Below are 25,642 nucleotides of genomic sequence, written 5' to 3' on the forward strand. Positions count from 1 at the left end.
ATACACACAATGAAAGTAACACAGAATAGTGAATAGTAAAATATATTACTCTGCTTTGGTAATACTAGTTACAGCAGTTGTAGAATGCAGGTTTATTTTATCTGTACTGGGTTGACTACAGTTCAAAGACAGAAATTAAATAATGTCTGAACTAAAGTCTGAAGAAAACTAATCTTGTGCCTTGATGTACTATTCGAAGAACAGTTCCAAACTAACAGTACTCAGTTAAAACTCTAGGCAGGTGGTCTCTGTCCATACACAAAAATTCTATTCACTGTTCAGTTTCTAGTGAAGGATAATCACTGTCTATCTATAGGCCACTATTTCTGTCTCACTCAACGAATCGAAGGCACACTAAACATTCTTCAGGAACTTCCTAGCAAGACTCAGTCTGGCGTTCAGACTTACAATTCACATCATCATCATCATCATCTTATGCACGGTTACTCAAGTGCACTTCTCTCTTATGAATAACGCTGCCACTCCAGGGCATGTGGTTCTCAAGGTCAGCAGGATTGGTTTGTGCATTGCAGTGTTGTTGCTGTGGATGGAGGTCCATGGTATGTCTGGTACCAACTGTTGCAAACTCTTGTTGTGTAGTATCTCAGTACATTGCACTGTCTTGCTCTGAAACTGAGCTATTGTGACAAACTTCACCTGTAGGAAGCCTGCTGTGTTGAGGGAAAGCATGTGCAAATGGGTACAAATCTGTTAACATTGGAAGTTCAAATTTTTCCATGACTTTTGCTACCCCTTAGGGAAATGTCAAGAAAGGATGTGAAGGATCAGATTGTGCATCCAGTGTGTATGCCTAGGGTGCCTCACTCAAAATGTCGAAGAAACTGTTCTGAAGACATTGAGGCAACAGGGTGCAATCAGTTGCAGATTTTGGCACATGTTGCAATAAATGATGCCTCAACAAAAATACTCAGTATAACAGGTTTGATGAACAAGACTACTCACCTAGCAGCAGCAGCAGTAGCATGAGGAAAAGATACACAAAAAAGCTGTGAAAACAGGTGAGTTTCTGGAGCCTATGACTCCTCCTCCTGCCAGAAGGGTTGAAGGAAATGGAAGGGCGGTGAAGGAAAAGGACTGATGAGTTTTATGAAATGGGCTGAGCTATGGAAGAGTCAGCCGGAACCCTGTGTTAGAAGAGACTTGCTCTATGGGATAAGGTTGATTCTGTCTGATATTTTGCCCTGCCCGCCTATAATAGTTTTCTGCCCCCCCCCCCCCCCCTGAAAAAAAACCTCTCATCCAAGTTTCTGTAACACACTTGTCTTACACACCCTATGCTCCTTACGCAAAAAATTTTCGTACCCTCTGGCTCTGACCCCTGTGACTGTCCCTCCTCTTAAGACTGCCCGATGCACCACCCTGGAACCACCTACGTGAGCTCTGTAACAGCAAGACTTACACTGATCAGCCAGAACATTATGACACCTGGCCCTGTGATATGGCACATTATTTTGTTTAAAAAATGCCACGATTCTCATGAAGGGGGTATGTGGTCTGTAACCAGTGTATGATACTCCTTGGCCATCATGGTGCCTTGCACGAGCTCCACTGGACTCTTGAGTGCCCATGTGAATGTTTCCCAGAGCATAAAGGAGCCACCACCAGCTTGTCTCCATCCAGCCGTACGGATGTCAAGGAGCTGTTCCCCTGGAAGATGACAGATTTGTGCCATCCAATCAACATGTTTATGAAGGTACCAGGATTCATCAGAACATGCAGTGCTCTGTCATAGCATCAACATCCAGTGCTGATGGTCATGTGCCCATTTCAGTCGTAGTAGCTGATGTGATGTTAACACTGGCACATGCACGGGTCGTCGGCTGTGGAGACCCAGTATTAGGAGTGTTCAGTGTACTGTGTGTTCAGACACATTTTCACTCTGCCCAGCATTAAAGTTTGATGTTAGTGCTGCAACAGTTCACCACCTGTCCTGTTTTACCAGTCTGCCCAACCTATGATGTCCGATATCTGTAATGAGTGATGGCCACTCAACACCTTGATGTCTGGCTGTGGCTTCGCCATGTGTTGAAGACACTCGTCACAGCACTCCTTGAACACCTGACAAGTCGTGCAGTTTCTCTCTTCATTCTGAGCCTCCGGGCCATCACAATCTGCCCTCAGTCTAACTCAGGTAGATCACATACCCTCCTCACTCTACACATGGACAGTATGCCCACTGATACCACTTGCACCGTGTGTGTGTGTGTGTGTGTGTGTGTGTGTGTGTGTGTGTGTGTGGAGAGAGAGAGAGAGAGATTCAGTGGTTTTAATGTTTTAATTGACCAGGTGTACTATCAAAGGCAGAGCCCACTTTTGAAAAACACATGTTGTTTACCAGCTGTTATGTAATCATTGTTTGGCCCTCTACATTGGTACGAGTACCACCAAGTCATCAGTTAGGATGAATGGACATAGACAGAGGGTGTATACTGCCAACACACAATATCCTGTTATGAGCATACTCTGCAATATGACAGTCATGACCTCAGTACCTGTTTCACCACACATACCTTCTGTATTTCTCAAAAGTACGCAGTTGTCTTTACAACATGCGCTCCATTCTCCCCATCCGCCTGGCCGAAATTTACATTAATATCTGTGGTCTCAGCATTTCTTTCCAGTAACTGTTCCTTTTCTTTACTCCCTTTTATTTTTCTATATATATTTTTTTAATTTTCTGACCTGTCTCTCTTCTTCCTCTACATGGTGAGTGGAAGTAACTCCTTATTTTTAATATTTTTCCTCTCCTAAAATATTGTACTTCTAAACTCAGTCTTTTACAGAAATGTAGTTTATTGTATACCATGATCTTTCCAAAAGTTACAACTCAGTGTGTGCTCCAGTATTTGATACACTCTGTCTTAAATGAGCAGCTTGCCTTCTGTGTTTATCCCTGCACTACCTTTTGATCTGAGTTACAGACTGCTACACCTTAAATATTAGTAAATTTTTAGTCCCCTCCTCAATTGTTAGGTGTCCTGACATCTTTCTGGCTTCAAAGGAACATCAGAAGCTTACAGGATCTGGAGAAAATGTGATAAAAATGGCATACTTTAGACAATAAAACAAGATGGCTTTCATTGCTATCTACACATACCATCAATAGAATTGCAAAATCAGTAATTACTTTTGGTCCACTCTGTATAACAAATTTAGCTTTCCACTCTTATTGACTCTTTCATCATCTTTTTTCAGCAATATCTCTCTTGTTTATTAACCAAGCTTCCACCTTTACGTTCACAGCCTTCCAAATTTCATCCACTGCAGACATTAAAAGTTGGACTTTTCTTTTCATCCTGTCCAGTAAGTCTCCCCTGACCTGGAATTCTGGATGACTTTTCCGCAACTCTTACCATTTCTTAAGCCTTACCAGCCCTTTTCCTTCAAACCTCTTCATCTTCCACTAACCCTTCTGTGAGAAGAAAGAGTCACTGGTTCTGAAAGCTCATGCATTTCCACATCCTTTAGCCATTTTCTTCTGCTACCACTTGGCGGGTAGAGTTTTGCAACTTAAAGTGATGGTTTTAAATTAAATACTTACAACACATTGTAGGTTAACAATAATCATTATTAACGGATGCCTGAAGACTTCTAAACTGTGTTTAGGTTTTGCAAGCACAGTGAGAAATGTTTCAATAAATAAATAAGTAATGGAACTGACGTCAGACAGACTATAACCATGATAACCCAGTGATAAATGTTGAAGTTGTTATAACACAATTTTTTTATGAGATGACACTGTCAGATATATTTCCCTGTGTAAAATATCTGTGTTTGTTTCACAATTACATACATTGGACCACTTAATAGTGAGAAGTTCTTGTGAGATATCTGCCATGATATAAGTTATTTAAAGTTTATGGTTCTTTCTGGTGAAACCCTTTTCTGATTCCTACAGTCCTTCTAAGGGGTATAAAAGTTTTTCTCTATTCCAATATTTGTAAGTGTTCTTAAAATGCAATAACATTATTTATATTCTGTAACATTTTTACATGTTCCCCCATTATAAAACGCCAAAAGTCCACAGTAGGAGAGGGCTTTCTTTTCCAAGTTTAGGGACTGTAGCCTAGTCTCGTTAAAGGCTACATTCCCAATCGTAAACACAACAGATTTTTACCACATCTTAACTGGCCTGAGCTCACTCATGCTGTACCCTACAGAACATTATTAATGTGGGGAATCAGTTCAGGACAGGATTCTGTGACCATTTCACTCGTTAATAAAGCGCATAAATATTATTCCATATCACATGTTTCAGCTGTTTCCAACATTGGTTCCTGTAAATCAAACGTGAAGCGTATACAAATGAACTTAATGTTCCTAAATATTTTACCACACAGAGTGAAGTCTCAACTAGTGGCAGATCATGGAAAACCTGAAAACAAAATTGTGTGACACAGGTCATTGATAAGTTATATACATCGTCAGAGTTCTAGCTTCCAACACAACTTTTCAGATTGTTGTTGTTGTTGTTGTGATCTTCAGTCCTGAGACTGGTTTGATGCAGCTCTCCATGCTACTCGATCCTGTGCAAGCTTCTTCATCTCCCAGTACCTACTGCAGCCTACATCCTTCTGAATCTGCATAGTGTATTCATCTCTTGGTCTCCCTCTACGATTTTTACCCTCCACGCTGCCCTCCAGCACTAAATTGGTGATCCCTTGATGCCTCAGAACATGTCCTACGAACCGATCCCTTCTTCTAGTCAAGTTGTGCCACAAACTTCTCTTCTCCCCAATCCTATTTAATACCTCCTCATTAGTCATATGATATACCCATCTAATCTTCAGCATTCTTCTGTAGCACCACATTTCGAAAGCTTCTATTCTCTTCTTGTCTAAAGTATTTATCGTCCATGTTTCACTTCCATACATGGCTACACTCCATACAAATACTTCCAGAAACGACTTCTTCACATTTAAATCTATACTCGATGTTAACAAATTTTTCTTCTTCAGAAACGCTTTCCTTGCCATTGCCAGTCTACATTTTATATCCTCTCTACTTCGACCATCATCAGTTATTTTGCTCCCCAAATAGCAAAACTCCTTTACTACTTTAAGTGTCTCATTTCCTAATCTAATTGCCTCAGCATCACCTGACTTAATTCGACTACATTCCATTATCCTCGTTTTGCTTTTGTTGATGTTCATCTTATACCCTCCTTTCAAGGCACTGTCCATTCCTTTCAACTGCTCTTCCAAGTCCTTTGCTGTCTCTGACAGAATTACAATGTCATCGGCGAACCTCAAAGTTTTTATTACTTCTCCATGGATTTTAATACCTACTCCAAACTTTTCTTTTGTTTCCTTTACTGCTTGCTCAGTATACTGATTGAATAGCATCGGGGAGAGGCTACAATCCTGTCTCACTCCCTTCCCAACCACTGCTTCCCTTTCATGTCCCTCGACTCTTATAACTGCCATCTGGTTTCTGTACAAATTGTAAATAGCCTTTTGCTCCCTGTATTTTACCCCTGCCACCTTCAGAATTTGAAAGTGAGTATTCCAATCAACATTGTCAAAAGCTTTCTCTAAGTCTACAAACGCTAGAAACGTAGGTTTACCTTTCCTTAATCATTCTTCTAAGATTAGTCGCAGGGTCAGTATTGCCTCACGTGTTCCAACATTTCTACTGAATCCAAACTGATCTTCCCTGAGGTCGGCGGCTTCTACCAGTTTTTCCATTCGCCTGTAAAGAATTCACATTAGTATTTTGCAGTTGTGGCTTATTAAACTGATAGTTTGGTAATTTTCACATTTGTCAACACCTGCTTTCTTTGGGATTGGAATTATTATATTTTTCTTGAAGTCTGAGGGAATTTCACCTGTCTCATACATCTTGCTCACCAGATGGTAGAGTTTTGTCAGGACTGGCACTCCCAAGGCTGTCAGTAGTTCTAATGGAATGTTGTCTACTCCCGGGGCCTCATTTCGACTTAGGTCTTTCAGTGCTCTGTCAAACTCTTTACGCAGTACCATATCTCCCATTTCATCTTCATTTACATCTTCTTCCATTTCCATAATATTGTCCTCAACAACATCCCACCTGTATAGACCTTCTACGTACTCCTCCACCTTTCTGCTTTCACTTCTTTGCTTAGAACTGGGTTTCCATCTGAGCTCTTGATATTCGTGCAGTTGGTTCTCTTTTCTCCAAAGGTATCTTTAATTTTCCTGTAGGCAGTATCTATCTTACCCCTCGTGAGATAAGCCACTACATCCTTACATTTGTCCTCTAGACATCCCTGCTTAGCCATTTTGCACTTCCTGTTGATCTCATTTTTGAGACGTTTGTATTCGTTTTTGCCTGGTTCACTTGTTGCATTTTTGTATTTTCTCCTTTGATCAATTAAATTCAGTATCTCTTCTGTTACCCAAGGATTACTACTAGCCCTTGTCTTTTTACCTACTTGATCCTCTGCTGCCTTCACTATTTCATTCCTCAAAGCTACCCATTCTTCTTCTACTGTATTTCTTTTCCCCATTCCTGTCAATTGTTCCCTTATGCTCTCCCTGAAACTCTGTACAACCTCTGATTCTTTCAGTGTATCCATATCCCATCTCCTTAAATTCCCTCCTTTTTGCAGTTTCTTCAGTTTTAACCTACAGTTCATAACCAATAGATTGTGGTCAGAGTCCACATCTGCCCCTGGAAACGTCTTACAATCTAGAACCTGGTTCCTAAATCTCTGTCTTACCATTATATAATCTATCTGTAACCTTTTAGTATCTCCAGGGTTCTTCCATGTATACAACCTTCTTTCATGATTCTTGAACCAAGTGTTAGCTATGATTAAGTTAAGATCTGTGCAACATTCTACCAGATGGCTTATGGCTTCCTCTTTCATTTCTTAGCCCCAATCCATATTCACCTATTACGTTTCCTTCTCTCTCTTTTCCTACTCTTGAATTCCAGTCAGCCATGACCATTAAATTTTCGTCTCCCTTCACTACCTGAATAATTTCTTTTATCTCATCATACATTTCATAAATTTCTCATCATCTGCAGAGCTAGTTGGCATATAAACTTGTACTACTGTAGTAGACATGGGCTTCATGTCTATCTTGGCCACAATAATGTGTTCACTATGCTGTTGGTAGTAGCTTACCTGCACTCCTATTTTTTTATTCATTATGAAACGTACTCCTGCATTACCCCTATTTGATTTTGTATTTATAACCCTGTATTCACCTGAGCAGAAGTCTTGTTCTTCCTGCTACCGAACTTCATTAATTCCCACTATATCTAACTTCAACCTATCCATTTCCCTTTTTAAATTTTCTTACCTACCTGCCAGATTAAGGGATCCGACATTCCATGCTCCGATCCTTAGAACTCCAGTTTTCTTTCTCCTGATAACGATGTCCTCTTGAGTAGTTCCCGCACGGAGATCCGAATGGGGGACTATTTCACCTCCGGAATATTTTACCCAAGAGGACGCCATCATCATTTAACCATACAGTAAAGCTGCATGCCTTTGGGAAAAATTACGGCTGTAGTTTCCCCTTGCTTTCATCCGTTCACAGTACGACAACAGCAAGGCCGTTTTGGTTAGTGTTACAGGGCCAGGTCAGTCAATCATCCAGACTGTAGCCCCTGCAACTACTGAAAAGGCTGCTGGCCCTCTTCAGGAAACACACATTTGTGTGGCCTCTCAACAGATACCCCTTCATTGTGGTTGCACCTACGGTACGGCTATCTGTATTGTTGAGACATGCAAGCCTCCCCACCAACTGCAAGGTCCATGGTTCATGGGGGGGCTTTTCAGATTGTAAAATTTATTTTAATTGTTTGCTGCTATTCTCTGTTGGGGATAGATCAAACGTTTGAATGAAGAATAACTTTTTTTTTTCCAGACAGGCAGAATGGAAGGCATGGAGATTTTAGAGAAGTGTGGCAGTGTGGATGTGGGGATATGGTCCTGAGTTTTTCTGCAATTTTGTCTAGTGAGGAGTGTTGAGAGACCAATGAATAGAGTACAACCATTTTTCAAGTCTTTGAGCTAACTTGTAAGATCTATATACACAAGGTGTAAATGCTTTTGGAAGCGTGTTTATTAAAATATTAGCCTGTGGTTCAAGATGCTGTACGTTCAGGAAAATGCCACAATGGTTGCTGCAACACTGTCTCATAAACTTTCTGAGCCCACATATCTCCTGTCTAGTCCTACACTGCTCCATGCATACTTTACAGCTTCAACAGCAATAATAAAAAAAAACCAGATGCTCACCTGCCTAAAAAAATACATATTAAAGATATTTAAACATTATCTATATACTAATAGTAACAGTAAAAGTTATTTCAGTTTGGATTTACAGACATTGATACATTAAAAAATCAGATGACTATAAATATATTCAATTATTACTAAGTAATTCAGTTAACTTCAGTTTGTGGTCCTAAAGTCATCTGCAAGTGTGTGTGTTCATGTGCAGTGAAAATTGTTAAGAGGGTAAATGAACAATGTATAATTTTTTTGTTACATTAGGAATAACCAACTGAGATAGTGAATTAGAAAAGCATGGTCCTTAGATTTGGGGCGCAGTTTATTATTAAATTTTAATCCCAGATAGACAGTGCTAGTTAGTTTTTCTTGATAAGTGGTATTCCAGATTGACTCCTATTACACAGTCATGTGGAGAACTGTTAGTGAGACACTTAGAGTTTTCCTGATGGACACAACAGAATGGCAGGTGCACTCACTTGGTACAGTAAGGAGACTTGAAGTTTTTAAAAATAGTTCTATACAAGAAGCTCAACTAATTATTATTATTATTATTATTATTATTATTATTATTGCTATAGCCCCTGTCTCTTGTTTTAATAACCATGAAAGAAGGTTGGGTGGTAGTTACCTGGAAATACTAAAAGGTTTCAAATAATGTATTAATGCTAAGACAGAGATTCTGAAACCAGATTTTAAAGTGCAAGACATTTCCAGGACAAATGTGGAATTGGACCATAATTCATTGATTATGAACTGCGGAAAGGTGGGAATTTAAGGAGGTGGGAGCTAAATAAGTTGACAAGAGTGAGAGGTATTAAGAGTTGCAAAGGGAGTATTTGGCAACAATTGACTGAAAGAGGAGTAAGAATCGCAATAGAAGTGAAATGAGTAACCGTGAGAGATGAAATAGTGAAGGCAGCAGGGGATCACATATTCAAAAAGATAAGGCCGAGTAGAAATCCTTGGATATCACAGGGGATATTGAATCTAACTGAAGAAAGGAGAAAATATAAAAATGAAGCAGGCAAAAGCAAGGAAAGAAGGAAGATTGGCATTTAACATGCAGGCAAAAGGGAATACAGATAGCCAAAATGATGCCACTTATAGGAAAATTAGGTGCCTCTGGAGAAAAGGAAAGCAATTGTATTAGTGCCAAAATCTTATATTGCAAGCCAGTATTAAGCAGAGGAGGGTAACCTGAAAGGTGGAAGAAATACACATAGAGTGACCTCGAAGGCTATGTTATAGAAAGAGAAGAAGTAGTAAATAAGTCCGAGTAGAAATCCTTGGATATCACAAATGGGAGATATGATTTTGTCAGAAGAATTTGAATGAGTAATGGAATATCTAAGCCAAAACAAGGCTTCTGGAGTAGACAACATTCCTTCAGTATTAATGAGATTCTTGGGGGAGCCAGGCATGACAAAACTGTTTCACCTCATACACAGGGTGTGAGACGTGAAATACAGTCAGACTTTCAGAAGACTGTAATAACTCCTATTCCAATGAAGACAGAAGTTGACACATTTGAATATTACCAAACCATCAGTTTAATAATTCATGATTGCAAAATGTTCACATGTATTATTTACAGAAGAATGGAAAAAATTGGTAGAAATTGGCCTCAGGGAAATAAATTTGGGTTCCAGAAAAATGTAGGAGTGTGTAAGGCCATACTGACTCTATGACTTATCCCAGACTATAGACTGAGAAGGGAAAATCTACATTTATAGCTTTTGTAGAGTTAGAGAAAACTTTGGACAATGTTGACTGCAGTACAATCTTTGAAATTGTGAAGATAGGATGGTTGAAATATAGGGAATGAAAAGTTATTTACAACTTGTACAGAAACCAGACAGCAGTTATAAGAGTTGAAGGGTATGACGGAAGGGAGTAAGATAATGGTGTAGCTCTCTCCAATGTTATTCAGTTTGTTCATTGAACAAGCATTAAAGGAAATCAGGTAGAATTTTGAAAAGGGAATTGAAGGTCAGGGAGAAGAAATAAAAACTTAGAGGTTTGCCAGTGACATTGTAATTCTGTCAGAAAGCAAAGAACTTGGAAGAGCAGTTGGAGGGAATAGCTAATGTCTTGAAAACAGGTTATAAGATGAACATTGACAAAAGTGAAACACTGGTGTTGGAATGTAGGCAAATCAAATTGGATGATGCTGAGGAAGTTAAATTGGGAAATGTGACACATAGAGTAGTAGATGACTTCTGTTATTTGGACAGCAAAATAAGTGATGGCTGAAGTTCAGGAGATATAAAATGCAAACTGGGAATACCGAGAAAAGCCTTTCTGGGAAAGAGAAATTTGTCAGTGTCGAATATCGATATAAGTGTGAGTGAGTCTTTACTGAAGGTGTTATTAGGAGTGTAGCCTAGAATGGAAGTGAAATGTGAGCAAGAAACAGTTCAGACAAGACAAGAATAGAAGCTTGTGAAGTGTGGTGCTGCAGAAGAATGCTGAAGATCAGATATGCATTCTGTGTAAGTAGCGAGGAGGTATGTAATTGGATGGGGGAAAAAGAGATTTGTGGCACAGCTTGACTAAATCAAGAGGTCGTTTGATAGGACATAGCTGAAAGTGTCAAGGAATGTACGGTGGGTAAGAATTGTAGAGAGCGGCCAGTGCTTCAGTAGAGTACACAGGTTGAAATGGATGTACATTGTGGTAGTTATGTATATGAAAAGGCTTCGGTAGGATAGACTAGCGTGGAGAGCCGCATCAAAGCAGTCTCCAGACTGAAGAGCATGACAACAGTGACCATTTACTGCAGTGTAAAAAATTTTCTGTATTTTGTTTATGTTATCCACAGAAAAGAATTCCAGAGCCAAGAACTGTGTTTATAAAGGATTAGTGCGTCACCACAATGCAATGGCTGTTGCTCTGCCGATATGCTCTTAAAGTCATAACGTGCAGAGAACATTTTCTTTGTTGTCAAGAACTTGATGCTGTGCATATGTGTATCCACATTTTGCCACAAGAATGCCCTGCTGGGGTTTTCATCAACACTTGACACCGCTCTCTAAATGTGACGGCTGAACGCGAAATCAAAATATTGCAGACATAATGACACCACCTGACGTGTTGCTGAGATCTTTAGCAACACTACTTTATTACAGATTCTGTAATAAGTGGTTTGTGTGTGCTCAGTTTCTTGTTTTTTTCTTCTTCCCAAGTATATGATGATGTAAGAGAGGTCACATACAAATGATACTCACTGCTACAAATGACTCGCATCAAAATGAAGTTCAGCATTATACAATGACAACTATAGTGTCAGGTCTACGTTGGCAGTGAGAAGAATAAAAATATTAATGGCTCGAATTTCGGCAACATCTACCGACTCTGTACCAGAGAGAAGAGTAGCCAAGAAAATATGGTTGTACTTTACTGAGAGTGAAGATAGGAACTGCCCTGCCACAAAGACAAAATCTAGCTCACCTTTTTTAATTATACATATGCAAAAGCAACAGTTTCAGATGGAAATTTCATTACATTCATGAGATACAAATATGACTTACAGTAAAGTAATTTTCTGACAAATATGCCACATAAAATTTGAAATTCCTATAAAAAAATGTATTATTTATTGTGATACATGCATAGAAAACACAATGTTGAACAACAACCATACAAGTGAAATTCATGCTTCTCCAACACAAACTGTCTCAGACATGTCTTTAGAAGCAGTCTGGATGACTGTTTTGCAGAAGACATTACCCTAAATACATGACATGTAGTATCAACGGTATCTATACTCATTAAATATACATGTTTGTGAGAACTCTAGTTATCCGACCACAGAAAGCTGCTATTGATTTTTCTTATGATTTTGCTGACTGGAAGTGGACACACCTATGTTGCTCGTCAGTCATCTTTCCTAAAACATGGAATTGTCCCCCTAGCTGGACACATGAAAATATGTTACAAAATTTAGCTATCATTCTTGCTAATGTGAAGTTTTATACAAATTTAAGCAATCTACCAGTATCAATATAAATGACTAAATGAAAGAATGTCTAAAATTCATACAAGAAGCATACAAGAACCATAAAACTGTGAAGTACTGTAAATGGTAAAGGATCAAAAATCTCTTGTAAATGTGATTGAGCAAAGGAAAGCAGACTGGGTGGGACACATACTAAGAGGAAAAGGTGTTCTGATGATAGCAGTTAGAGGATCAGAGGTACAGTGGAAGGACAGAAGAAAGTAGGAACAAAAGGAATAAAAATACTGAATGAAGTGGAAAGAGGAAATACTGGATGATGAAGAAGTCGACCTGGAACAGGATCACATGGAGACAACAATTGCTTCAGGAAGCTGACAATAGACACACCACCTTATGATGATAATGAGCTAACAAGTTAAAATAGCCAGCATGTAGATGAAAATAATGAAGTTTAGTACACCATGCTTTGCAGCAAGTGTCTGATTGCATTAATTTGAGTACAAGAGTGATAGTATAATTTGTGTATGTGTTCTCTCTTTAGTTTTGTGGAATGAACTTTAAAATAAATAAAAAAATTGTTCAGTAGAAGTATAGTAATGGAAAGTAATAGTGGAGTGTAAATAATTTAAGAAGTAGAGATAACAACACACCAAATAGCAAAGGAAATTGGTTGTTGAAAGGCATGTAAACTAAACTGAGAACTATGCAAACTTCCAGATGAATTCTGTATTCCAGAAAATGATTTGTCCAAAAGGTAGCAACACAAGAGTAAGTGGCGTGAATTTACTCATTATCATTTACAAGTGTAATTAAAAAATTAACATTTCGTGCCATTGTTCTGTAAGTTGGCAGTACTGTTACCAGTGGTGTAAGGAATGCCATAGAGGTGACAGCATATTATGTTCAAGTGAAATGCGACCACAGTACCTGTTGAAAATGAGTGTCATGCTTGCGACATACTCTGAGGAAGAACAACATTCTTCTGTCATATGTTTTCTGCGCAGTGAAGGTATGAAACCTATTGAAATCCATTGGTGAATGAAAGTCCAGTATGATGATGCATGTCTACCTTTGCAGCGAATGCATGAACAGAGTAGTAAGTTTGGAAATACAGATGCTCTGCCCCTGGGTCAAGAATGCCTTGTTGTGACACCAGAGTCTGCTGCAGCAATTGAAGCCATTGTGATGCACAATTGCTGTGTGATGGTGTATGCAGAACCTTAGTCATGGCTCAGCCCATCCCATCACATCACTCACGAAGTGCTTAAGTTTCACTGAGTGTATGGAAGATGGCTGCCATGGCAGCTCACTCCACAACTTAAAAGAGTGATGCATTGACATTGTGAAGAACTTTTGTGGTGCTTTAAAGCAGAAGGTGATGGCTTCTTTGTGAGAATCGTTACAGGAGATGAAACCTGTATATACTTCCACGAGCATGAAACAAAGAGAGCAAGTTAGGAATGATGCCATTCCTTACCACCGAAACCCAAGAAGTTCTGGATGCAAACGTCTTCAGGGAAGTATTTCCCGACTCTTTGGGGATGAGCGAGGTGATGTCTTGGAACATGACACGACTAGTCTGTCATATGCCAATACATTAAAAAATCAGATCTGGCCTGCAATAAGATCAAAGCAATGTGGACTTCTGACTACAGGTGTTATTTTGCAATATGACAAGAGGAATCTGTGCACTTCATACATGCTGGAGGAAGTATGCCGAATTACAGGGAGACTATGTTGGAAAATGATACACTTGTGCTCCATTTTTGTTCAATTAAAAATATATTTAAGGTTTTCATTCTTGCCTCCCCCTTTCATATAAATCTGACAAGATACATTTTAGCTGTACTTAGTTTTGTGTTTCTTGCTAAAACTGCCTTTTGCAAAAACTCTCCGCAAATCATATCTTCAATGTCTGCTTCTCTTTCCATCTAGTTTTCCTTAAAATGAAAATTTTTATGTGTATGTTTTCCTTAGAATGCATCCAACCTAGTTCACTTTCATCTTTTTGCCATAGTGCAGTAGAGTTCTTATTTCCTTTGCTCTTCAAGTATGTCATCATTCCCTACTCTGTCCAAACATTTAATTTTCTCTGTTCTTCTCTACAGCCAGATTTCAGAGCTTCAAAATGTATGTTGTACAATGTTGGTAACTGTGCATCTTGCAGAGTCCTCTTCAAAACCCTTTTGTCAATGCAGCCTACATAATTATTTCTGACACACTTCTTGTAATTTAAAACTTAGTTTTTAGTTCTAAGAGATTATGATATCCAGTTTTGAAAGTCATTTCACGCTATTCCAAACACATTGCTTATTAATGCTTTTAAGGTAGCAAAGTAAACAACATTTCTGGAGATAATGCCCACATCTTCAGTGAAAACGCGTACAAGAATCCTAGCATATTTGCACAGAAGTGAATGAAAATCTGACCATTTATCCTCTGAAATACCAGACTAATTCTCTTTGTCTGGTATTTTATAAAATGAGCAGAATGGTTTTTATCCAGTTTTGTTTATAATGCTAGTTTTATAAGTTTTCCTAGAGAATGGAAATCTTCTCCTGAAACACATTGTTCTTCTCATAATGTGAATTACTTGAGTAAAACAGGTCCTAGGCCCAGTGATTGTCAGTTTTAATCTGTCAGTTTCAAAACAGATTCATTCCAGAAATGTTAATAAACATTGTGGTTAATGCTAACTGAAATACTGTCAAAATACCATAATTTATTCCTCATCCATGGAATGTCTCCTTCACAGTGTGAAGTACCACACATGAATTAATACTGCTTTAGTTGGAGAAAATTTCTATTAATTTGTTCAATTTGTACATATGTATAACAGTAATAATATCCTATTCTTTTTTAACAGGGCATCAAGCATTAGAGGACAGACATTGCAAACATTCTCAATTGATGGATCTTGTAAAAGCTGCAAGGCATAGCCCACCTCAAGATGATGTCGGTAGGCTTGATACTGTAAGTCTGTTAGGAACAACAACATTACAGGCACCGGAGAAAACCAACTACTACTGGAGTGTTTGTGGCTTGAGTGCCTGTTCCGAGGCCACAGAAGATCTTAGATCGCCCATTTTTTCTCATCCAAATTCAAGTAAATGGTGTGCAGAACTGGAAAATGATGTTGGCACGCCAAGGATGTGCTTCCGTCTCATGGCTAGCGCCGGTTCGCAGCCTGTGGGGGTGACCCTCGGTGCTTCCGTTTCAAGTCGGGATGGTACGGAATGCGAGGCATATCGGCTGCAGTTCTGCACTCTTCAAATAGGCGAGAGATCTCCTCTGCAGTGCATTGTGGACGTGTTCAATGGGGAGGACTGGCTTTTTGAATTTGAAGTGGAGATCGTGGAAGTCGTATCAGAGAACACCAGTCCTCCGACCTGGGAAGTTGCAGGTGGTCTGAAACTGGATCTGAAGCGGTTGTGGGACTCAAAAAAGTACACAGATTTCACACTGTGTGCTGGAGGTGTCCAGCTGGAAGCACACAGGGCAATTCTGAGTGCGCGCAGTCCAGTCTTTGCAGCCATGCTCCGTCACGATACGAAGGAGGCTCGAGAAGGCCGTGTGGAGATCACGGACGTGGACCCGGAAGTCGTGTCGGAGATCTTGCGCTACGTCTACACTGACAGTGTGCTGTTACCGAGTGATATAACGGAGAAGCTCTTGGTGGCATTTGACAAGTACGGGCTCCCGTACGCAAAGTCGGAGTGTGAATCGGAGCTGGCGAGGAAGCTGACAATAGATAGTGCTGCCGTAACTGCTGCGTGTGCAATTCTCACCTCGTCTTTCTACCTACAGGAGGTGTGCCTGGCTTTCATTAAGACCCATCTTGAAAAGGTGGTGGGGACCGTAGGCTGGGCAGACATCATTGACCAGTGCCCTGTGGCCGCAAAGATGATCAGCAAATTGATCTCCGGAGGATCAGAGAGGTAATGCACCACTGAATTTGACAAAGTGTGAGGTTTGTCTGGAAAGTAATGTCACTAAAGTAAATGAAAGCTAATTCATCGATCAGAAAGGTAGGTAAAAGTGCACTTACAATGTTGGTGCCTTTTTCCGTCTTGTGTTGCAGTGAATAACTGTTTGCGTGGTGAATGTTGGGAAGTGGATGTGACAAATGATAAGTCACACGATTGGAGGCGGTGGCAGAATGAGCGAGAAAATAGTGTTCACTACATATTGTCATGATGTAGAAAATATGAAATTACATGGCAGCATAATGGAATATATTGTGCAGAATGTTGTCATATAAAACAGTGTACTCTGTAATATTTAAACTGTAGTCTTTGGTTTCTGAATAACCACAATCTTGGAAATTGGGACATTTTGAAAATACCCCACAAATTTTTAAAAACGATCACTGGGGTACGCTACAGGTCCGTATGTCACCACAGCCAGTCTTCCTCCAGTCACATTTGTTGGCTCCGCCAACTCAAAACCTGACTATAATGAGGAAATATGACAATATCCCAAGAAATTCTGTCATGTTCCATGTAACATACAATACAAGACATATATCTTTTCATTATTATATTTTTGTTGGATTCTGATTAGTTTAGTTGTTATATTTCACTTCAAGTAATTCTTCCAGAATAGTGCTTTAAAGTCAAAGTTGATGGCTGGTAAATAGCCATGCCAAATGTGAGCCACATCACTTAGGTAGTTTAAAATTGGCATAGTTTGTCATAACTAGTAGCATGAGAAATCATCACTGACATCAGATTCTGTAGCCTCACATAACCTGCTAATATGCTATGCGAATACCTGATACAGAGAGTGGAAATACAGGTTATTCTCAGCTGTAAATTAAAACACACATAATTCAACTTTATTTTAAGTTTCACCATGTATATTAAGTGAGACATTTATTCCTTTTTAGTCATATACACACAGTTAATTAAAACTGACTAGATGACATACTCAGGCCATAATCATTATCACATCTGTATGCTATGTCTGTTTTAACAAAGCCTGCAACCATTCTTGTTTTTCCATGTTAATCTATACGAACTCAAGGCGGTAGCCTCAGGAACAATTCCACGAGCACAGACGATTGCTACCGCGCCAACACTAACAAATCTGGTTGACAGAAACATAACTGAAAATGAAAATGTGGCATTCGCCAGGTACGTACAAAGTCGAGTAACCAACTTTCAAATGGAAATGAATTTTAACAGCGGCACGTAAAGGAAGAGCCACAACACAGTAACTGCATTTTAACCGAAATGTACAGTACGTAAAAATTCTTAACAGTAGGGTCCTTCTGCCTCAATACATTTTTGCCAGTGAGATTCCCAGTTGTAGGCAACCTGGAACATCCGGGTTGGAATGTCCTTAGGGCACACGTAAGAGCAGTTTTCACACTGTCAACAGTCTCTAAACTGTGTCCTCTCAAGGGTGTCTCAAGCTGAGGAATAAAAGGGTGTTGCAGAATGAGCTTAGAATTGTAGAGGGTCTGGGCAGCACTGCCACATTGTTTTTGAGCAGATAACCTCTCACTGTGAAGACACTGTAGCTGCACAGATTGTCTCTGTGGAGCTTCCAGGAACTGCCAATGTGCAGCCTGATGTGCACAACCGTGCCTTCTCCCCCCCCCCCCCCCCCAGTCTTTTTGAGCACTTCCATGTAAAAATTGACTATCTGTCAGATGTGCAAACTTGCAGTGGACAATAACATTAGTTCATAAAAGACAACAGGCATTGCCTTTACTTTGGACCTGCTCATCTGTGCTTTCTCGGGGCATGAGTTGACCGGATAAGAGCTGTGAGATGTGCCATACAGAGCTCCACATCTGTCTCTGTCTCAGCGTCATATTCAAAAATCCATGACTCATCATCATTTATAACATTGTCCAACATTTCTACACAATTCCAGTAGTTCTTCACAAATGAGCTCTCAATTGCACTTGTGGCAGTCAGTCAAAATTTTCGGAACCAGTTTTGCCCACACTTCCTTCTTTCTGAAATTGATTCATTAGAATTGTGTGGACAATCGTTTTGGCACATCCAGAGTTGGAGCTATGAGAGAAACACTCATTGTATGGTCTGCGTTCAAAAGTTGAAGGATACGAGTCGCACTGTCTTTGTCTTTTGATATTGCGTGGCTTCCGAAGCAAGTTTTGTTGTCTGTTTCATCCTAGCCTACCAGACACGCCTTGTGCTTCTGAAACACCTGCTGTTTTGACAAATGTTCATTCCCAAATTCCCGCTCAGTTGTTTGATACATTTTGGCAGTGAACTTCCCGAGTTTCTTGCAGAATTTGATTGCATGCAGTTGTTCCAGTGAACACTTTGTCGCAGGTGGAATTGGACAACCAGGTGGAGGTTCAGGTAGGGACACATCCTGACTCTCCAAGCAGTTGGAGGAAACTGAGACTGCTCGTGTTGTGAAGCTAACAGCCCCACCAAGTAGCTTGGACAAGTAGATCATCCTCCATTCAATAGGAGCATTAGGATGGAACCAGTGATATTTCTTTCCAGGCAAACCTCGTAATTTTCATTAGCTTCTAGTACTTTCATTTTCTATAACTATTCCGTATGACACAGTATAATAAAGTGGAATGGTTAACAGGCTATTAACATTAACAGTATATATACAAGAATGCACCTTGTGTCTCAAATGTGAGGTGTTTTCAAAAAATAACACCAATTTTGTTATTTTGTATTTTCTATTACTCCAGTTTGCATAATTTTTTCAGTGTTATGATGTAAAAAAATTCCTGAAAAGGGTCTGCACACTGTTAGCCATATTGGATATTTGGTCTGTTGTGAATTGTCAAAAAGGCTACATGTGTCCAGAATGAAATTTTCGTTCTGAAGCAGAGTGTACACTGAGATGAAACGTCCTGGCAGATTAAAACTGTGTGCCAGACTGAGACTTGAATTTGAGACCTTTGCCTTTTGTGGGCAAGTGCTCTATTGACTGAGCTACCCAAGTATGACTCACAACTCATCCTCACAGCTTTACTCCCACCATAACCTCATCTCATACCTTCCAAACTTCACAGAAATTCTCCTGTGAAACTTGCAAGACTAGCACTTCTGGAAGATTGGATATTAGGGAGACATGGGTTAGCCAAAGCCTGGGGGATATTTCCAGAATGAAATTTTCCCTCTGTAGCAGAATTGTTGTGACACAAAACTTCCTGGGGGATTAGAACTGTGTGTTGGACTGAGACTCAAACTTGGGACATTCCAGTAGTGCTAGTCTTGCAAGTTTCATGGGAGAGCTCCTGTGAAGGTAGGAGACGAGGTACTGGCACAAGTAAATCTATGAGGACAAGTTGTGAGTCGTGCTTGGGTAGATCAGTGAGTAGAGCAGTTGCTTGCGAAAAGCGAAGGTCCCAAATGGCAGTCCTGCCCCAGCAGACAATTTTAATCTTCCAGAAAGTTTCAGGCCACGGGTGTTTTGTTAGTTTCTTCAGTTATTTACTGTGTATAAAAATTGATCAAAGAACTATTAAATTTTGCTATCAAAATAGAATAATGTGCAAGGAAGTTTTCAAAATATTGAATATTGCTTTGGTAAGTCTGCTTTGGGTAAAAACAAGGGTTTTCAAATGGTATAAGTGTTTCAAAGAAGGCTGTGAAGTCATTGACGATGACAGGTGTCCAAGACATCATAGCATGTCATCAAGCGATAAAGCAGTGAAAGAAATGATAATGAGAAATCTCTGAATCACTATCAGAGGAGCTGCTGCTGATGTTTGCATATCATTTGCTCATCTCATGACATTTTTCAGTTATTTTACGTATGAAACATGTGACAGCAAAATTTCTGAATTTCAGATGAAAACAGCAGCAAATTCAAGTTTCTCAGGAGTAGTTAGTGATGAGAAGTGGGTTTATGAATATGATGTCAAGTGTCCTATGCATGGTCTCCTTTGTAGATGAGCTACACTTTCTTACAACTCTCCCCTACTACAGCCCTTATGTGCATGTTCTGTTTCATATTACTTTGTAGTAGTATACCAAGATATTTAACTGATGTGACTGTGTCAGGCAGCAGACCAATTTGAACATTACAGGACTGGTTTTCCTATTCCTCTGCATAAACTTACATTTCACTACATTTAGAACAAGCTGCCATCTAGCACACCAAATTCCATAAAAGTCATCTTGTATGCTTCTACAGTCACTCAATGATGCTTCTTTCTCATATACTACAGAATAATCAGCAAAAAGTTGCGGATTGCTGCTCACCATATCTGACAGATCATGTATCTCTTAAAGGCAACGTTCTGACTGACTGACTGACTGACTCACTCACTCACTCACTCACTCGCTCGCTGACTCACTCGTCATCACCCAGCCCAAGGATAGAAACTTGAAATTTGCAGAGGGTGTGGATCTTATACTGTTGAGGTAATTTAAGAAGGGGTTTCTTGAAATTTCACCCCAAAGGATGTGAAATATGGGATGAAAGGTTTTTTTGAAAATATGTCACTATTAAGGCAGTTTTTAAGCTAGACCTACAAAAACTGGTATTTTGTTCCTCAGTCAGAAATAAAGAACATGTGTTTCTGCATTATTGGAAATTTTACCCCTGTGGGGATGAAACAGGGATTAAAATATTTTTTAAAAAATAAAACATTATTAAAGAAGTAGTAAAGTATTTTAAAGCTACAGCTATGAAAATTGGTTTTTGATTCCTCAGTTACAAATAAAGAATTGTGTGTTTCATTGTTTTTGCAGGATGAAATGTTTTATTAAACTATTTCATTATGGCAACATTTTTAAAGCTTCATTATAAAAATTTGAATTTGGGTTCTCAGTAAAAATAAGGAAAAAAATAGTGTTTCACTGTTTTTGGAAATTCAACCACTAAGGGGCTGAAATTTGGAGTGAGATGTTGTATGACAATATTTCATTGTGAAAGTATTTTTAAAACTAAATCTTTGAATATTGGTATTTGGCTCCTCAGTAAGAAATAATAAAAAAAAAAAATGTGTGTTTCACTGTTTTTGGAAAGTCAACTGCTAAGGAATGAAACAGGACAAGACTGGTCCACTGACTCATCATTCCCCAGCCCAAAGTGCTAAGGACAGAAACTTGAATTTTGGAGAGGGTGTTGATCTTATACTGTAGGCATCATTTAAGAAGTGATTGTTCAAAATTCCACTCCTAAGGGTGTGAAATAGGGGATGAAAGGCTTTTTGAAAATATGTCATTATTAAGACACTTTTGAACCTAGGACTATGAAAATTGGTGTTTGATATCTCAGTCAGAAGTTTTGGAAATTCAAATACTGGTGGGTAAAATAGTGGATGATCTTTTTTTTCTTAAAAAAACCAGTGAATCATTATTAAAGACCTACTGAAGCATTTTGAAAGCTACATCTATGAAAATTTGTATTTGACTTCTGGCTTGGAAAGAAAAAAAAAATGTGCTTCAGCCTTTTTCAAATTCAACCCTCTAAGGGAGTGAAACAGGGGATGAAAAATTTTATGAAATTATTTTGTTACAAAAGCATTTTCAAAGCTAAATCTATAAATATTTGTATTTAGCTTCTCTGTTAGAAATAAAAAATACATGTTTCACTGTTTTTGGAAGTTCAACCCCTAAGCAGGTGAAATAAGGAATGATGAAAATTTTTAAGAAAATATTTTGTTATATTAAAAAAAAAAATTGAAGCTAAATCTATGGAAATTGGTATTTCACCGCTTGGTTAGATAGAATGAAATTTGTGTTAGGGAATGAAAGTTTCTGGGGAAATATCACTGCAGGAACACAAAAGATATGATTACCTTGGTCTCCAGCTACCTGAATTGCTTTTTGGTCAGAAGTACATTCAGAAAAGACCTTGCTTCTATGACCTTAATTAATGCAAAAAGTTTAGATGATGTTGCAATTTGTGAACAGCATAAAATTCCATTAAAGAAAAACAAAAAATCTGTGTAGACCATACAGTTTACACAACCAAAGTAGTGGGCAATAAGGTAGTGTATATATAGTACAAAAGTAGTCTTGTCACACTTCCCTAGGACACTCCTGATGATACCCTCATCTCTGATGAACACTCATTGTCAAGGACTTGCTTGTTCGTGAATTTTTCACCGAAGACAATGCTGTAACACTGCCCTCACCCCGCTGTTAACGAGACATGGCCCTATGTTCACGAGACATGGCCCTATGTAACTTTTTTCTGTTTTAAAAAATAAAGACAAGCATAAATGAGATTAAAAAACACATCAGTGAGAGAGCTGAAAGCTCTCTGAAAATCACTGGCCTGAGTTTTATAATATCTAATGGTAACTATTTTGAAGAGATTAAAATTGATATAGATAAATAAAAATGTCCTGTTATATTTTACACCTATTATATGCATTTACCAGACTCTCTCAATTGTGTTACCTTAAGAGATTGGTCTTGGCTTAGTTTTCATGCTTTTCACTCCCTGTCATTTCGTGGAATTTCTTCTGAGCTAATGCATAAAAGGTAAGACAGTCATTGTTTGAGCACCAAAGTGTTTTATTAGGCCATGTCCTTGAGTTCCTCCAGCCTCTGAACTGATGTAGCCAATACTGTTCATACATTTTTGTAGATGAACATATGTTTTAATGTGAACTGTGGTGCAAATCAGCATTTATACGGCAACGTAGCAAGATCAGAGACCTTGGACTGACCAGTGATCAAATGCAAAACCTTTAGATCTGCTGTGTGGCACTTAACCACTGAACCACTGAGGCAAAGCATGTGAAGTAAATGTTTATTAAGTAGAAGTGAGTATAAGAACAGACACAGCTTGTGGTTTTCATACTGTTCAAGCCTACAACATTTATTGATCAGATCTAACCCAGACATTTGACTACGCTACTGATCTGTCCATCACAGCAAGCCAAGATTTCCGAGGGATAGCAAATTTTACTGAAAAGTGCATTTTCAAGAGATCTATAATGCTGTGTATGTTAGCTTCAGTGCATGCTTAGTATTTTAGCGCTTTAATTCTAAGCTGCATGTGTTCAGTCCTCAGTGATTGAGTTTGAGCAATAAAATGGCAATGAGTCATTGACATCATGGCTCTTGTTCTGTGAATGTGATTTTTGGATGAATAATTAAATACTGAATTGCAGCTGAATTAGGCAGTGACATAGAAAACAATGTTGCAATTCATTGGTCTATATTCCCTTGAATGCTCACACAGTGGAGCAAACTCACTCATGAGAGAGAGAGAGAGAGAGAGAGAGAGAGAGAGAGAGAGAGAGATAATGTCTAATGTTACAGACCATACTTCTTGAAATTGATAAAAAAAAGTCCTAGAATCCTTTAGAAAATTCAAAGGTGAATAAAAAAATTGAGAGAGCAGGACAAGAACCAACCACATTTGATAAAGTAAGTCTGTACCTCTAACCACTGTGCAACTGTGAACTTCTTTTGTTCTGTGATCCCCCTGAAGGATGACATTAATCTCTGGTATGTCATTAACTGACATTTAATTGTGAAAAATAGTAAGAAGGATGAGACAGTTTTGATGTACCTTCAGTAAACTGTTGTTTTGAAGCAGCTTAGTTTTATAAGATGCTAGTTATAATACAAAAACAAAGAAATCTGAAATTTACTTAATGACCCATATGATGTTTCCCATCATTTTCTTACAACAAACTGTACCAAAACAAGGCATTTTCAAGAGCTCCTCAATGCGCTGGTGATTTGGAGCAGCATATGTTAATAGAACATAAGTTATAATGTAAAACTTACCAAATATGAGCTTTAGCTGATTAGGATGAAATCCTATATGTCATCTCCCAAATTCTGTTTGTGATATAGGACAGCTCGTCTGAAGGGACTGAGCCTTTGGGAGGCCCACTAGAGCTGTACCGTGCAGAGGCCACACTCTACATATAGGTAACTGGCATTTCAAAGCACAGCATTCAGACTGGCTACTATCTGTTCAAAAAACCTCACTTGATGTCATCAACATGTCTGAAACTGTGGTCTGTGTTATGTACATTTGTGTGGGAAATGTTTGAAATGCATCCTGATAATTCTGTAATTCATTATTGAGAAATGTATTTTGATACACAGTTTGGGCCTTCTCCAACTCAGAAACTTTAACTATCAGCCACACTTGAGGAAGAATATTATTTGAAGTAGATAACAGCAGATGCAGTCTATGTAATAGTCATGGAAGTCTTACTCTTACTTTCTCGTACATTTTATTTTCAATGACATTTGTTACTGGCGTAGAAATCAGTTTCAGTGGAAATCTCTTGTGAACAGTTAAAATACTAAACAAAAATAATGCTTTGCCTCTTTGTGTAAAATTCAGAGGGTGGGTGCAAAGATATTCGACAGGATTCAATGGACATAAAGCAAGACATTGGGAATTTTTGTTAATCCAAAAGAAAATGAAAAACATACCTTGCCATTCATTGTACAAATTATCTAAGTATTCATATCCAATGACTGTCATTGCTGGTGGCTGTAAGTGCCAGTGTTCATTGTAATATCACATGACAGTTAATGGTATATTGTACACAGGCATAGGTAAGTACCATATTGCTACAGCTGTGAGCTTCGTCTGAAGATGGTGGGGAGGGAGTGAAGGCATTATTGTTGTGGCGTAGCAAGACAGCCACGCCACGGAAGTAGCCGAAAGGCACGCGCTAAGCCAAAGCAGGGTGCGTGAGGTCTGAAACAGGATACGTAATGACTGCTATAAAGAAAAGTACGTAGCTGCTGGAATACTTAACTTTAATCCATCCTTGTGGTACATCTGGAGATTGTGGCGATACAAGTGAGACTCTTTAAATACATGCAATGTTACTAATGGCACCTTGCTAGGTCGTAGCCATTGACTTAGCTGAAGGCTATTCTAACTATCTGCTCGGCAAAGGAGCGAGGCTTCGTCAGTGTAGTCGCTAGCAAAGTCGTCCGTACAACTGGGTGAGTCTTTGTCCGTATCTCGAGACCTGCCTTGTGGTGGCGCTTGGTCTGCGATCACACAGTGGCGACACGCGGGTCCGACATGTACTAATGGACCGCGGCCGATTTAAAGCTACCACCTAGCAAGTGTGGTGTCTGGCGGTGACTACACATTCCTCCCCCGCAAATCGGCGAACGGTCGTGTTATAAGGCTTCCGCCCACCGTGGGGAGGACCCCATGTTGACGTATGCGATGAGGTGGGGAGCCTAACAACAGGCGAGGCTGTGCCACCTGCACCCGGCCATTCGGTCCGAGGGGAGCTAGGAAACGCCTGAAAACCTAGTCCAGGGTGCACGTCAACAGGCGGTGTATGCGCCCGTAAAGAGACAGGAGGGGCCGAAGGGTCGACCTCCATTGCGTCGGGGTACCCGACGCGCGATGACGTCATGTGGTCCGGAGCGGGCAAGAGTTCCATGGCGGAGGACAGCTGGTCACGGGAAGCGATCAGCGGCGCGTGACCCAGGGAGGCGTTTGGCGGCTGCAGCGAAGTGTCCACTGCA

The 25,642-nt window shown here is 39.4% G+C and overlaps 1 protein-coding gene across 3 annotated transcripts in view; it reads left to right on the plus strand.

Moving 5' to 3' along the window:
• Nucleotides 1–25,642, plus strand: part of LOC126425196 (uncharacterized) — a 71,633-nt gene that overhangs the window by 1,387 nt on the left and 44,604 nt on the right. For all 3 annotated transcript variants that reach the window (XM_050088151.1, XM_050088150.1, XM_050088152.1), the window contains exon 2: nucleotides 15,076–16,147. In XM_050088151.1, the coding sequence (XP_049944108.1) occupies nucleotides 15,120–16,147 (1,028 nt within the window). In that variant the 5' untranslated portion in view covers nucleotides 15,076–15,119. The remainder of the gene's footprint in view (nucleotides 1–15,075; nucleotides 16,148–25,642) is intronic.

Source organism: Schistocerca serialis, chromosome 10 (genome assembly GCF_023864345.2).
Source record: "Schistocerca serialis cubense isolate TAMUIC-IGC-003099 chromosome 10, iqSchSeri2.2, whole genome shotgun sequence".
In the NCBI taxonomy this organism is placed as follows: domain Eukaryota; kingdom Metazoa; phylum Arthropoda; class Insecta; order Orthoptera; family Acrididae; genus Schistocerca; species Schistocerca serialis.